The following is a 15,817-nucleotide window of genomic DNA, read 5'->3' as shown; positions in this document are numbered from 1 at the left end:
TTACGACATATAGAACTCAAGACATTTGGTCTCCACTAGATAGTCTTACCTTTATTCTAATTTCTCCGCTTCCTTTTGTCTAGTTATTAATTTCCGTATTCAAGATATGCGTGTATAGTATACACTACCACTACCTTATCTAGCGCATCAATAGAAGCTCTTATCCTCTATGTCCTAATCTAAAAGTAATCATTTCATTTTATTACACAAACACTAGCAATTTAGTGTGCAACAAACGGAATATCATCATAACTACAGTTTACGACATACCATATACTCCAAACGTAAATTATCCTAACCCACAGTAGGTCATAATTAATAACCAGTATTTAATAATAAATGTTAAATAATTATAGTCTAAAGGTAAATCGCACTTGTAAACATGCGAGGCTTTGTTGCAGCAATGATCGAAAAACTTTCAGAAAAAGTTCAGCTGGCCATGGGCCATTCATGGACTAATTATATTATTTAGAAGAGCGACACCGACGCTAATAGCAAATGAATTAACACACGTTATCTAATCTCTTCCCCCCTCGGAGCATCAGTCCTTTATTTTATATTTACAAAAACGTGTGCCATCATCTAAACCTCAATAAAAACGCACAATACGATACGTTATAAAATTGTAGAATGTTAGCGTCAATTGTACTGTAACGAATTGAAAATTACCATCCATGTTCACTATTTTTATAGGTAATATTACTACAGTATACTGTATATGTATATGTGTGTATGTATACTATACAATGTAAAGTAATAATTGATTTAAGTTACACTTATACCGCAATCCAATACTAATTCTCTATTTTTTACTATGTTCAATTACAATTCTACTACATTATGCAGCTACACAAATGAAATCAGGGACTACAACAGAACATAGTATAGAAAGGAAACAATGTTATCAGCATATCTCATAATTAATATACTGTTTCAACCTGTAGTAACCTATGTTATCCACAACTTATAGTAGTTTACAAATATTCTAAATAAGTTCTCGTATACAAGATGGAGTATAACTCCATTACAAGTTATATAGTAATATCTGATATTTAGTAAAATTACGACAGTTATTGTAATAAAATACTCCATTCTTTACGTAGCTTGCTTTCGTTTGCCTTATCTTGTTGAAATATTATCATCCATATGGTATGACTTTCGGAGTAAATACTCTTTACCCTGTAAGTTACGGGCTTATCTTCATGGCTTGAGTTGATCCTGATCGATGATGACTAGCTAAACTTGATATTCGCTTGTTGAGATCCGTCATGCTCTCCCGCTAGGCGATTGCTAGATGATTGTCGGCTAGGAATACTGTAACGTTTATTCAACAAATTGCCTGCAAGGAAGGAAGACGAACCCATGAAAACATCATTATTACAATCATCAAGGAAATATTGTTGTTCGAATAATATTGTATTATCGCAGTTCTGATTGTCGATTAATGTGTTCGCTACAATGTTGCTAATATGTTGCGTTAAATCTGAATTATCGAAATTTCTTATTCCTGAAAGAATATTTGAACGTCCGTTTTCATACTGTCTTGAATTATTACTCATGCTCTTTTCACAACAAAGCATTGCACAACCATTTATTTGATATTCTGACGATTCAGGTCTTTTTTTCAGGCTCTCTTCCCCCTCTAGATCACTGAGATATAATAAGAAAATAGTTTATGTAAGTTTAATCAATTATCACAACATTGGCTATGATTTTGACGAAGTAAGCACGTTTTAAACTTTAAATTACTATTTAATCAAGATAAAATCAAAGGTGCTAATAGAAAAATGATATCTTCATAAAATTAATTCCATTTGTTTGAGTCGTGTTGTTATTTTAAGTAATTACTATAATAATCTGTAATATTATTTTGTATCGAACCTGACAACACGATATGTCACCATCAAACTATCTAAAGTTGATTTCTTGAATACACATCTTGCAGTACCATGGACCCATATCCAATGTTGTGATTTTGTTAACAAGCGAAATGTACCACTTCGAGCTTCACCTAATGATTTTTTAAAGACTGCGGAAATTGTGAGTATAATTCTTGGATTGTGATCCAAGATCAAATATTATTTAATTTGAACAAATCTGTCCAAAATTAAGTACGCAAGACATCAATGTAAAAGAGAAAATTAAAAAGAAACTCACCATTAACGTGTTTCTGAGCAATGTAATTGACATCTCCTTGATGAATCAATTTATAGGCAGAAGTGCCTATCAGCTCCTTTCTAGTGAATCCTAAGACTTTCATTAACCTTCGTAGAGAAGCACATGAGTACACTAAATCTCACAGTTAATGATTGCATACGGACGAAATTAATGTAAAAATTTTAAAACAAACTATAATATTAATTACATATTTAAATTATGTCACTTACATATCATCTACTTCAAGAAAAGTAAAGTCAATTGTATGTTTGGATTGAAAGATAACGTTTTTCGGATAAAGCCCAATCGATAAGGAATCAGGCATTATGGCAGTGCATGTAGCAAATAGCGTCCATTTATTTTCGGTATATAGCTTTTTTATTTTTCCATGAATATGAATTGCCTAAAAACATAAAATGCAAACTCAATTTATTCCAATAATTACCAAGAAATAGCGAAGTAAGTACTACCAGATACAAATTATGAGATTCTGTAACGCAGATACACCTTATAATCATTTCGTGAAGGTAAGACACATTTCATTTGACAAACGCAAGAAAATATGGTAGTATTTCCTAGATTGATTATGACACATAGTTCAATTAATGACATAATTTTTACTGTTGTAATTGCTATACATTATAGGATCACTAGATATTAATGCCGAACGTACTGTAAATGAGTATGCGCCTCGATAAATTGCGTGAGTTCGTAATTCGATTTGTCTAATAAATGAAATTCCAATCCGTAACAAATAAATATAAAATTAATCGAGGGCAATTAATCATACACCTCAGTTGCTACATGTTGTAATTTCAACTGCTAACTTACGCGATGATTATTATGGTGAATTTGAGCATGTTGACATGCTGCTAAAAGTTGATTTTGAAACATTGGACTGTCTTTATGGTGCAAATAGTCATAGATACTGTGATGCATAATATCAACCTTAGATTTTAAATGTTAAGTAAAAGCAAATCCTGATTACTTACGATAAGTTTAAAAGCGCTTACAAACAGCAAATTTAATCATACAATAATTTAAATATTTATACTTGCCTGATTTAAACCTAAAAATTTTGAAACAGATGATGAAACAAAAAATATTTCACCGTCTACTGTTACTAGAATTATAAACCCGTTGAGTGCCTAATAAGATTAATTAAGATCTGAAATTAGTGTTATTTAGCAAATCATATATTATAACGAGTAGCAAGCTATTCTGCGTGTACTACACAATATATTGTTGACCGTAACAATATTCGATAGCTCATATATATAGTATATAAAATTATTATATGTCTTTATCAAAGTTAATTAAAACACGAAACTGATCACGTCATACTGGCTTTTATTTTATAATAAGCATATTAAAATTTATAACCTCCATCAATAATTCTCCTTCCGGTAAACCACTAGAGGATTTACTCGAGCTATTCGTACTATTTTGATATGAGCTGCATGAGCTACTTTCTGAACTACTGCTCGTACTGCCTTCACCTCCTGAATCCGCGCTAATATCTGCAATTTGATTCACACCTTGTAAGTAATTAATATTTGGATTTAAAACTTTGCATACAGTCTAAATCCTTTATGAAATATTACGAACATTCCATAAATTATAAAGCTATTTTATATAAGGTATATACCCATATATTTATATACTTTTAAAATTTTTCAAGAAACTGCGATCGCTATGTCCGGTGAAATCAGGAATATACAGCAATTACGTAGATATATATTAAGTACGCTTTTAAACTTACGGTACACCCTTGAGTGTCAGTATTTGTTTTTATTTTAATTTAATGGAATTCGATCTACATAGTAGCGTTTATGAGCTGCCAGCGTTTACAGTCTAGGACAACAACTAATTTTTGGGCTCTTAGCTGGAGAAACTCGATCATCTTATGATAACAACAGTAATTAAACACAGTATGGTTTTATTCGGAAGCATTACAAAATTTTTGATTTTAACTATTTGAAAATGATTATTTGTATTTACCGTCAGCATAAGTACTAATGTATTTTTTATTTATTAACTGTGTCGCATTTCATATATTGACTACTATAGATATGGTATAGTGCATTTGTTGAATATGAGCTACATACTGAAATACGTACGAGAATTTTTTTATTATATGAAATTATATGCATCTTGTAGTGCTATGCTCGTATATGTACTATCGTGCTAAAACGATTTAGCACACTAAAATATGAATATGCATAATTGTAAAATCTAAAAATGCAAGCTTAAGCGAAAATACTAAGGTTAAATATTTAAAATTTGCGTCAACAAAGCATCACGATAAGAATTCTTATTAAAGGAATAGTAATTTCATAATTGGTATCGTATAATATTATGAGGTTGCACAATATGGTATCAAAATTTATATCTTAACAGTGCACATAAATAATGTATTCATCTGTTACTTTTTATGACTTACGTTTTAGCAAAGTCTTCGCTCTGAGATAACTAACTGATAGCCGAAGAATTGACAATTTGTCCAGTTTTGCAATTTTGCCATTATTACAAGGTAATAACTTGGTTAGATTATCTAATTCGCAGTTAAGTTTATCCCGATGGCGTTTTGACGGATTTGTTGAAGCTAATATGCTACATATTGATAAAAATAATTTATTTAAGGCAACTCCGATCATATAGATTAGCAATGGTAACGTTACGTAAAGATACTGTATTTGGTAATGTTGCAACATTTGTCGTTGCATATCTACTACGACCTATTGTGATAGCATTTACTGTACTTCAAAGGTCATAACCAATATAATAACCCTAGACAAATACTTAAGGAAGTAATTGAAGAAATTAACAGCAATGGACCAATAGTTATTTTCTAATCTAGAACAATCTACTGTCATGGACTGCAAATTATATGTATACTGTAGTTCATACTAGTGCTATAGAGTACGGCACTACATTGATTTGTAAAAATTACGCATTTGAGCTAGCTATCTTATCACCCACCTATGTTTTACGTGTCTTCGCTTTCGACGGCCAAACATTGCAGATACATGAAGAGTAATGATTCTATAATTTAATATTAAGTTAATAAAAACAAAATATTCATTATTCATATGTAGTTTGATATAAAATTGATCAATTATAATTATTTAATCAGTGTATGCATGCTACGTGTAGCGGATGAAATATTCATTGCACTATAGTACAGTACAGTAGAGTTACCAGGTGATGTGGTACAGTACCGCGCGAGTAGATAAGCGTAAATATCTGGTATTATGTGTTACTAACTGTACGGTACGAACAGTCAGTGAGCTGGTATACAGTATAAGGTCGAGCTCATAAAATAAAAAGGTATATCTTCTTTACAGGGATCTATATGTTAGGTTGCGTCATTATATTGATTAAAGATTTAACAGTGTATACTACACTTTATAATAGAAAATATAACATACAATATTAACTACCCAAACAATAACTTTGTTACTTGCTAGATAGTGCAATCATATTATTACTATTTACTATATTTGAAAATAATAGCTAGTAATACTTTCTTATTTACTTGCCTCTAATATTAAGTCAACTTCGTGCCAATACCTGACGAGCTTAAGAATTTTGTCCAGGTTTTGTCTCACATATGAGCGCAAATTCTAGATCCCAATACTGAACGTCAGCCGAATTGTTTAGATTGCGATTCGTAATGTACTACGTATTAGCGTTTAGTAGCTTCTCAGTTGATGCGCTCAATCCTCAAAAATTATTTACGTAAGCTAATACTTGCACGTTTAAGATACGGTAAAGTAATCGTAACCCTGATTTTGTGCGTAAAATTTATCTGCAGAGAATCCTGTTCGTTGATTCACCTTAGTATCGTACCTTTAATACGCTTATTAATTAGATGAAAATGTTATCTGAAAATCACCTATGAATTCCTAATCGAAAATACGAGTACAACTGAATAAAGCATTTAAAGTAGAACCTGAAACTGTTGAACTGCATTTGTTTATTCGGAGATAACGCGGCTTATACCTGCTAAAAATGACTTAAAATTAAGAATGAAGGTAGTAATTAGCACCTAGAACATTGTTCTTTAGTATCTCTATCCTTGAATTTTGTCGCTGATTCAAACTATTACGCTATGCCTGTTAGTATGTAGGGTATTTTACGTATTTGTCGTATGATAGTACCGTGCTATCTTCACAATGTCAAGCTATATACTTTTATAACTAACCACTATTCTATTTTCGGTAGGAAGAGGAAATTTTAGAACGTTAACTCAATTTAAAGCTGCCACAAACAAATCCAATTTTAAATTCGAATACTTCAGGAATCACCTAAATTAATCATTAAATCAAATGACTTCTTGAGATAAGATGAAAACGATTGCGCTCGTTTCCTTGATTTACGACAGTTATTTTAAGATCAAGATCAATCAATTTTATTGCACCGACACAGCAAAATGTAGTATTGAACTGTGTACTGGAAAACAATTTTCGCTATCTATTTCCGGAGCTTTAATAATTAATATAAATTTTGGTGTTTTAAAACTGTTCGTTATGATTATAATATTGGTATTAGGCACTATTTACCACTAGATCAGAACACCAGCATGATTTTATAGTCGCATAGACGTACTGTATACAGTAGTTACATATGTGCAATCATTATTTACTATCAATTTATTTCCTTTATTTACGAAAATGTGATACAATCAAATCACTGGAAGACCGATTGAACATGTGCTACAGTATACTAATATAATACTGCAGTACAGTACTGTACTGTACTAGTTGCTACGTCTAACTATTGACTTTCGATTTCTCTTTACGGTGCTGTACAGTACTGTACTGTACTGTACTGTACACTCAGTGCCCAGTACTGTACAGTACTGTACTGTATTACTGAGTTTCTAAATTCGTAGATACTGTACAGAGTACAGTACTGTAGAGTGTAAAAGTTTGGTAGAAATTTTAAATGGGTAAAATATCTTAGTCAAATGCAGGAGACTGGTATGTACTGTACAGCGTGCAGTACTGTTCAGTATTCAGTTAGTAACTGTAAAAGTACTGTACTGTACTGTACAGTACAGTATAGTAATGAAACATCTACAGTACTGTACTGTATGTAAATTATTCGTAAAATATTCGAATAATACTGTAACTACTGTACGACTTCCTGGGCTAGCGATTTCCGATTAAGGCATTACTGTAATTAAGTAATAACATATTTCACTGCTGTTAAATCATATTATTATTACGGTACAGCCAGTAAACCTATCTCGGCAATGGTAAAGTAAAGTGTAACCTCACACATAGTTAATTCATAAAATATCCAAATTTCCAGTACGTATTAATCAACATTTTAATATGTAGACATGCATGTTGGAAAATTATTCAGTTATATATATAATTAATTAGATATCATGTATTCTCAACATGTTATCATAGACTTACTTTTGGATAGCTAAACGTATTTCAAATTTACTGGGACATCAACAACGAAACCGAAATGGTGCACCCAGCGATGGTGATGTCTCTGATGCTTACACAATATTAACGCTAATGAAAATATTCTGGATATTTATATTGTTGCTGGTATCTATTTTTATATACTGTATGTATGATTATTCGTATGAAGATATTTAGTTGTGTAGCTGTGAGTGTCTATTGCGTAGATTAAATTGGAGTCAACTGATTTGATAGGATATCCGCATAATGGTTTCTTACGTAGCGCTGCAATGCTTTTACCAATAAAAGGAAGCACGATTTAATTTGAATATTGTTCAATAATAATCATTCACAATGACCAACAAGGCATATGAAATGAATAGCCAATAGAAACGGCCGATTTGTCATGTGATTACAAATGTCATGGAAACACTGTAAAATTGCGCAGCAAAAATTCAAACTTCTTCACGCAAAGAATTCTAACACTAAGAAATCTTATATAAAAATAATGATAATTATAATCGATAAACATGCACGAAAATAAATAATAGTTATATCCGTATCAAAATAAATGATCCGTTGATTTACTCGCAAGCAAATCAAGAAAGTTTACAGAATTTACCAAGAATCGTAACTACGATGTCCTTTCAGTAACACTACCATACAACCATGCGCGATGCAGCAAATGATAGCAATAATACAGTATTAAACTACAGTATAATACGAAAACTGAATACCAAGGATTGTTATCTCCAGAATGAATTAACTAACATATATATGGCGCTTCATCTAACTAATAGAATCGTTCAGTTTGCCTGCACATTTAGCTTTCTATTTTATCTAATTCTCTGACCAATTTATCATAAAGAGAACTTAAATCAGATGATTGTTATCATCTTACAAAATAGGTTCTATTTTATACCTAGATCGCCTCTTCATAGGCTGGCAAATACTGTAGGCATAATTCGACATATACATAAATTATAAGTGTATTATCTTGACTAACAATCACCAAAAGTATAGTTAAAATATGATAACTTCTAGAGAATAGAATAAATCGGTTGAGCTGGTTATTATCTCAAAATTGATAGCGATTGGATACTAGCTCAAATTTTTCTTATTATCATTAATTTTGATATTAAGGCATAGTCCTAGCATATTATATATAGTATCATGATAAGTGATAGATAGATGGGAAAGTTATACCTGTTCAAGTAGTAGGGTATGGTAACGCATCATTAATTCCTTCAATGTTCAAATACACTAATATAGGTCGTCGACTTTATTACAAGACTATGAAACTTCTTTAATTCCGTCATGCTGTTACTCATTAACTCTGAATATCTTTAAATATAAGATATTAAGTATCAATTAGGTAAACATCACATACCCGGGACTACTCGAAATAAAAGAAAGGGACAGGACACGATCGTTGACTATACTGTACTAGCGATGAGTTGGCCGACTTTTCTGCTGGTCATTGCAACTGCATTGACCATCGGTAATCGTACCCTATACTGTACACAATCGTGCTTCAAATTAGATGCCAGGTTGGTTTTGCACAGTACGGTGTACGGTTACAACCGTAACGTATTTTGAAATGATCAGCCAACTTATTCTTGCAGCTTTCGGCTGTGTCCCGTCCCTTTCTCTTCTTTCGAGTAATCCCTGCACGTACTATAGCAATAATACCTCAGAAACAAAAATTATCTGCGATAGTCAGGATTATAAACATGATACCTCATACACTGTTATAAAAAGTATACATTCATAAATAGGTCCATAAACTGAGGTTTCAAAATCATATATGGAAATGTAAACTTATAACGGTTACTTTGTACGGCGCATCAACAAAATTATCTGCTATATTTTTTACGTTTTATACCATTTATTTATACAATTTTAAAATATTTCCAATATTTCGTAGCGAAACCATTTTTCTCTCTAGCTATTATCAGATGTAGTTTATGAGGACTTTTATTCGTATTTAAAGAATCCGACAATAAAGCTTAGAAGCGGCGATTTATAATATCTTTAAAAATTTCAGATTTACAAAAAGTTTATTAGAGACCAATTACAGTATGAAGTGAAATTCATATTAACATTACTTATATGTAAGTAAAACTTATTTATATCTCTAAGCCCTTGAAAGCCTTTACTATCAGAATTTTGTACCATATCAAGATTTATAGTTGGCTAATAACAGCTTCAATTGAAATTTAGATTTTTTTTACTGCTACTCTATCTGGAAATGTACTTCTTACCATGCTACCTTAACATCTAATATAAAGTATCTTAAATGATTCATAATAGCTATTGCAGCATTACTGCAAATTCTGATTTTATCAAAGTTATTTATACAATTAGCTTGTATCAATATATTCGGTTTTAGTCCTACGAGATCTTCTGTTTCAAGGACGTAAAAACTCTAATATTTTCACCTTTTATCAGTAACCATTAAAATTACTAATATGCCATTATTCATCTATTTTACAAACAATGCTTAAATTTAATTTAATCATAGCTGAGATACAAATATCCGTATTTTTGAGTCTATAAGTTGGTACATTAAATAGATTGTAGCGGATTTGTAATATCTATGATGCAGTTCAGGCACAATCGATCACGTACATACACTGGCTACTTAAAAATTTAATACGAAGCTGATGTTTTCTTTTAGCCTCTAATATGTTATCGTAGGTAATAATGCCAACTGTTATACTTTCGATGAGATATTTAGCATCCAAAATCTGGATTATATATATAGAGAAATGCATTAAAGCTTTTTAGTATCTTGTACCTCTATTTATTAGTCAGTAGCCTATCCCTACTGCGTCCTTTTCGTAATATAATGCAATATATTGTATACTAGCAAATCGTGGCATGCTGGATACCTATGCAATATACAATAGGTAGATTCAGAATATATTGATATGACGTTAGATACTTTACCCCCTTTTTAGATGTTTTTTAATACCAGTAAATCTATTTCCATGCTTTTTGTATTCGAGTGAAATCTAGGATAGTGCTGCTATAATATTTTTTAAAACATCAGTAAGAAAATAGCTACATGTTATGATAGGTTACTAGAATATTGTTAATTAAATTGTGCACCAACTTTAAAAATCTTTTTGATTATGTTAAAACTTTTAATTCTATTAAATTTTATCCAGATAGTGATATCAGCATTTGAATAGTATGATGTTTGCAAAAACTCGGAGAAGTTACTTTTAAATGAATGGGCTTTGATAAACGATAAATTTCCTATAAGAGGCAAAAACATGTGTACGGAAGAAAACTGAATAAAAAACATTTCTAAGCATAGATTCTAAATTGAAGAGTATCACTACACATACTAATAATTATAACTGATTTGTCAACTAATACGAGTATTATGAGTATATTGTCAAACATGATACCTTGAAAAAATTGTATATATTAGATCATTAATAGCTAATTCTGTACGGCCTAATTTCATTAGGGATTTGAGGTGATCGTTTAATATTTCAGATTTTAGATAATGAACATAAAAAAAGTATCCATAAAACAAATATCTTTAAGGTCTTCTCTATCTTAAGTATTTGTATACGCATACATGTGTTACATGATATGGCGTAAGTAATCCTGCGATGATGCTTTAGTTGCAACCCATCTAAGTGAGACTAGTATCATAAATTTGATAAAATCAGACATTATAAAACCAAGAGTAATTCATAAGGACATAACTCATCAGCAAATTATAGAATATATAAGCACCGAACTAAAATTTCGATATCTACTGGATCATTATAACATAAATAACGGAGTTAATTTGCATTAAAACCTGAGAAAAATAAATTTCAGTGTAACATCTGAATTTATATTTGATACCATAAATTGGGAAAATGTTGTGTACATTAAATTTAAAAGCTTTCTGTTGGACAAATAACTCGTATTCTCATTTTTTACTTAGTAAAGAGTAAATATGAACCAGTAAACGAATATCGATACGGCGTTTTGATCAGCCTTACTTAAAAATTATTTTAATAAGATCATAGTAAATTTTATTCAATAATTATAATTAATATAATTATCATACAGTCAGTAATAATTACTGAAATTCGTATAAGACAAACTACAGAAATAGATTGTGTACACGCAATGAAAACTTATACCGGAGGTGTATGAATTTTTATTGCATAATAGAGGCTTATAACTTCATTTGATAGAACATGCAAGCTCTTTGCAAGCGTCTCATAAAATACCAACAGACCTTGCTATTACAATCGATAAGAACAAATCGTTTCGCATCCTTGGTATTGAATGTACAACCTACGTGTTGATGTTATCACATCACACAGTAAATTTGCACTACAAATTAAATTATAAAATTGAAAAATCGATACTATCAAGTGGCAATCCCATTTTCACAGCATGTACCAACCAACGTATTCGCACATCCGATTCATACCTAGAATTGACGGCAGTAATACAAATAGCTTATATTAATACAGCTTACAGTTAACTAAATTTCTATAAGCATTCAAATAGGGGATTTAATCCGTAAAAATATATATCTCAATATTGATATTAGAGTAATAGTCCAAAAATCCCTAATTAACCCATCTGCTATGTATGGCTTAAGGTTGAAATCGATTTCATGAAGACAGACTGGCATGAATTTACTAATATAATCGTTAGACGATTGTTCGTGTCTTACGCGATCGAAAATTAATAGTACAAGCAGCAGAACATGCGTTTAAATTATTATTGAGGATAACAATTATTCCATGACTTAATATAGAAGATTAAAAAAGTACCTTCACTAAATATATTTAAGCGTTATCTTCCTCGATGTACGCCTCCCACTTCTTTATACGTTCTTCCCTTTCCATGTCCGTCTCTTCAATTTGATAATTAGTAAAGCCATCCCACTTTTCAGCATGCAGTTTCCTCTTCGCAAAGTATCGCCCATGCATTACCTGGGACCAAATAAGTTCAATATCATACTTGTGCAATAATTACGGCGAGCAAAAAACCGATATAGCATAATGATACAACAGATCTCCGTTAACTAAAAATACCAAATATAACAAACAATGATAACCTCGAGACACTTATCACGATCTTCTGGATTTGCAAAAGTTATCGAAATTACTCCCTCTGGATGTCTCTATAAAAACAATATCCAATGCAGCATTATAATCCAGAAAGTATATTGACATACAAACAAGTGCATACAATATTTGTAAAATCTTACAGTGCTGTATCGCACGATATCATAGCACGCATTTTACAGCTTACATCAAATATTATTATCTTCTTGATAGGTCCAAACTTGGCTTCACACTCTTCCTTTACAGAGCTTTTTAATTCTGTTATATATGTAGGATCCTTCTATTAAAAACATTCGCAGATGGTGGTGCTGAAGATTAATACCACTATCTTATAAACTACAACCCATAAACGATCATAGACTGCAAGAAAGCTAGCAAATTTACCTCAAATTCATCCGGATGAAAAATATTTTTAACAATCAAAACCTTATCAAGTTTGGAACGCTTTTCTGATTTACTTTCATTCCATGAAAGTAACCTTGATAAAGATAATAGGTAACATATTATGAAACTTTTTCAAATGGTATACTCTAATATGTATGGCAGTGAATTACTTTTCCTGTGTTTTTCTCTTTCTCTTTTTCGTGTTTTTCTTCTTTTTTCGCAGCGATGGGTCATACCGTCCTTTTAACGTAAACATCGCCTAAAAGATTCAATATCACGTTTAACTTTTGATAGACAACAGGAGAAATTAAATACTTTAATTCGAATTGGTTGCATCTCCCAAATGGAGGTCTCTAACGTCTATTTAGCTATATATCTTCACATTCTGACATGCATTAGTAGGTACTTTACCCTCTCAACATTAATTGTGCTGTCTTTAAATAAGGAACCATCAAGAATTTGTAAAGCGAGGTCTACTGACTCGACCTAGGATCGAAATAGGAATCGCTGCTTGAGCAAATGTTATTCGAACGACTGATTAGGAGCTGTTTGCGCAAATTACCATGACACGAACGGATTTTTAGAATAGTTTTTAACTACAGTAAGCGTAAATCAGCAATTCAATGTTCGTTATCGAGTATACCTTCAAGTAGCAGCATCGTCCGTCACCCTTCAATTGCCCATCTGTATCCCTATAAAGTTTCACCTTGAATTCTTCTATTTTTATTATGAATAACGATAAACCGACATCCACCGTCAATCTAACACTTTCATTATAGATGATAATAACTTTTCTTTACGAATATATATTTACATACTAGTGTCATCGTCCTGCATAATTATACCACATTTACTCATTAATTCTACGAATTCTTCTTCTGTAGTGTCCATAGGTAAGCCTAACATCAAATTAATTACAAGGCGAAAATTTTCTTACTATAACTACACGCTTAGACTGGTGATACCAAAACTGGCTTTTCTCCATAATACCCTAAGATGCTATTAATTTAATCTTATTCTTTAAAAGCTATTTAATAATTTATGATCTCGTATATCAATATAGAACCTGAGACATAAACGTTCGTATTTTTAGTTTCATCGACATCAAACCAGCCTATAATTGAAAGATTACCATTCTTAAGTCAATCAATATGCATATGATTTCGCGACTTCTTAGCACGAAGAAATATAGGTTGATAGTAAACATTAAATTGTACTATTCTATTCCATGTTATAACTGTAGGTAAGGACTTAGCTAGTTGTGACTGATTAAGCTTTATTGCATGATATCACCTTCAGGTTGAGATTTTCTATCTTTTGATTCTTCCCCTTTCTGCTTTTGCTTGGGAATCGCATTTGAAGCATTTACGATAGGCTAACAAGATTTTAACACAAAATGAATTTTGTTCAGCTTACAATATGTACAAGCAGGGACTACTAAAAAGAAAGAGATGGGAAAGGAAACGATCACACTGTAAAAATAATGTGAAGGCTTATCATTTTTTCGATCATTCTACTATATGCTACCGATGAAACCCGTATAACATAATGCACAAAACCAACTTAGTAGGCTAATAGCAGCTAATTTGGACGTCAATCGCAGACAGTACAGTGTACCGTTTACAGACATACGACACAGTTGAAATGACCAGTAAAATAATCAGCCTTCATATTATTAGTATAGCGAACAACCGTTTCCTGCCTGTCCCATCTCTTTCTTTTAGTAGTCCCTGGCTGAAGCTGGAATGTGAAAGGTTGCTATATTACCTTAGCAGCTTCAGCGGTAGGAGGAGCCATATTTGCAGCTGTAATGACTCCTGTAGTAGGTTCCTGTTGATTCGTATTCGTTCCATAATGGTACTGATAAGCAGCGATGAAGTCGTCATCGATCTAATACAATCATTAATTTGTTTCGTAAATTAGTTGCTAAAAATGCAATAGTACCGAGGTAGTATATCGCCCACACGGATTATTCTACAATACTATAATTATAATAAGTAAGAATTCATCAAATAAGCTATACCGTATTACTGTTTATTATGCATATATAAGCCTCAGTAATATTGCTATCGTATCTATACCAGAATATCTCGATGTTATTTCTACTGGTAACTACTTTAAGTTAAAATCCTCGCACTTCATCCTCTTAGGCAAAGCTGGATACTTTTAAATTTTAAATTTCCTAAGTTAACTACTGTATATCCAATTATATTATGAGCTCTACTCTCAATATTATGTCAGTACAGTACAGCATAAGGTTTGATAGTTTGATGTAGTAATATTTTAAGCGGTGCATTGCAGTGCATACAGTAAACAGTGAGTAAAATTGATAATGGATAAAAACGTCACTAGTTCTGGTATGTCCCCCAAATTAATCAACTATTTTATTCCTCGTCCAATACAATATATCGTACAGTATACTATATGTTTATTAAACTGCATTCGGTAGATACTTTGCATAGCTTTATACTTTAGTACAGTACGATTGACCATACAAGAATTTATAGTATATTCGTACATACAGTACGTATAGTACCTTCGGAAACCAAGCTCGTTTTTCTTCATCAAATTCGTAAACAACGCCATCATTATCTACGCGTTGTTTGCTATTAGTTGTAGTACTAACAGTTTCGGATAAGTTTTCATACTGTTGTGCTTGAGCACGTAAATCAGCAACAAGATCATCCTTTCGTGATTCCATCTTAACGTTGTAATCACGTTTACGGTAGTGCTATGTCACTGCACCCGTTGTGATCA

General features: G+C 31.7%; 2 protein-coding genes across 2 annotated transcripts; both read right to left on the bottom strand.

Moving 5' to 3' along the window:
• Positions 1 to 1,232: 1,232 nt before the first annotated feature.
• On the bottom strand, positions 1,233 to 5,640 carry TRIADDRAFT_56431 (uncharacterized protein; the record flags this gene model as incomplete). The annotated part of the gene is made up of 10 exons (XM_002112388.1): positions 1,233 to 1,339; positions 1,556 to 1,650; positions 1,882 to 2,011; positions 2,158 to 2,264; positions 2,388 to 2,560; positions 2,989 to 3,105; positions 3,541 to 3,695; positions 4,601 to 4,770; positions 5,140 to 5,202; positions 5,621 to 5,640. The coding sequence occupies 10 exons, from the start codon at positions 5,638 to 5,640 to the stop codon at positions 1,233 to 1,235; spliced, it is 1,137 nt and encodes a 378-aa protein (XP_002112424.1).
• Positions 5,641 to 11,728: 6,088 nt separating this feature from the next.
• Positions 11,729 to 15,761, bottom strand: TRIADDRAFT_63946 (uncharacterized protein; the record flags this gene model as incomplete). Its single annotated transcript, XM_002112387.1, has 13 exons — positions 11,729 to 12,030; positions 12,380 to 12,541; positions 12,667 to 12,732; positions 12,864 to 12,956; positions 13,061 to 13,154; positions 13,231 to 13,319; positions 13,472 to 13,546; positions 13,704 to 13,777; positions 13,879 to 13,959; positions 14,127 to 14,174; positions 14,354 to 14,435; positions 14,828 to 14,950; positions 15,597 to 15,761. The coding sequence occupies 12 exons, from the start codon at positions 15,759 to 15,761 to the stop codon at positions 12,395 to 12,397; spliced, it is 1,137 nt and encodes a 378-aa protein (XP_002112423.1). The 3' UTR covers positions 11,729 to 12,030; positions 12,380 to 12,394.
• Between the last annotated feature and the right edge of the window lie 56 nt (positions 15,762 to 15,817).

This window comes from Trichoplax adhaerens, genomic scaffold (genome assembly GCF_000150275.1).
Source record: "Trichoplax adhaerens TRIADscaffold_5 genomic scaffold, whole genome shotgun sequence".
NCBI classification, from domain to species: domain Eukaryota; kingdom Metazoa; phylum Placozoa; class Uniplacotomia; order Trichoplacea; family Trichoplacidae; genus Trichoplax; species Trichoplax adhaerens.
The sequence above is the reverse complement of the archived record's forward strand: the minus strand, read 5'-3'. Positions and strand labels throughout refer to the sequence as shown.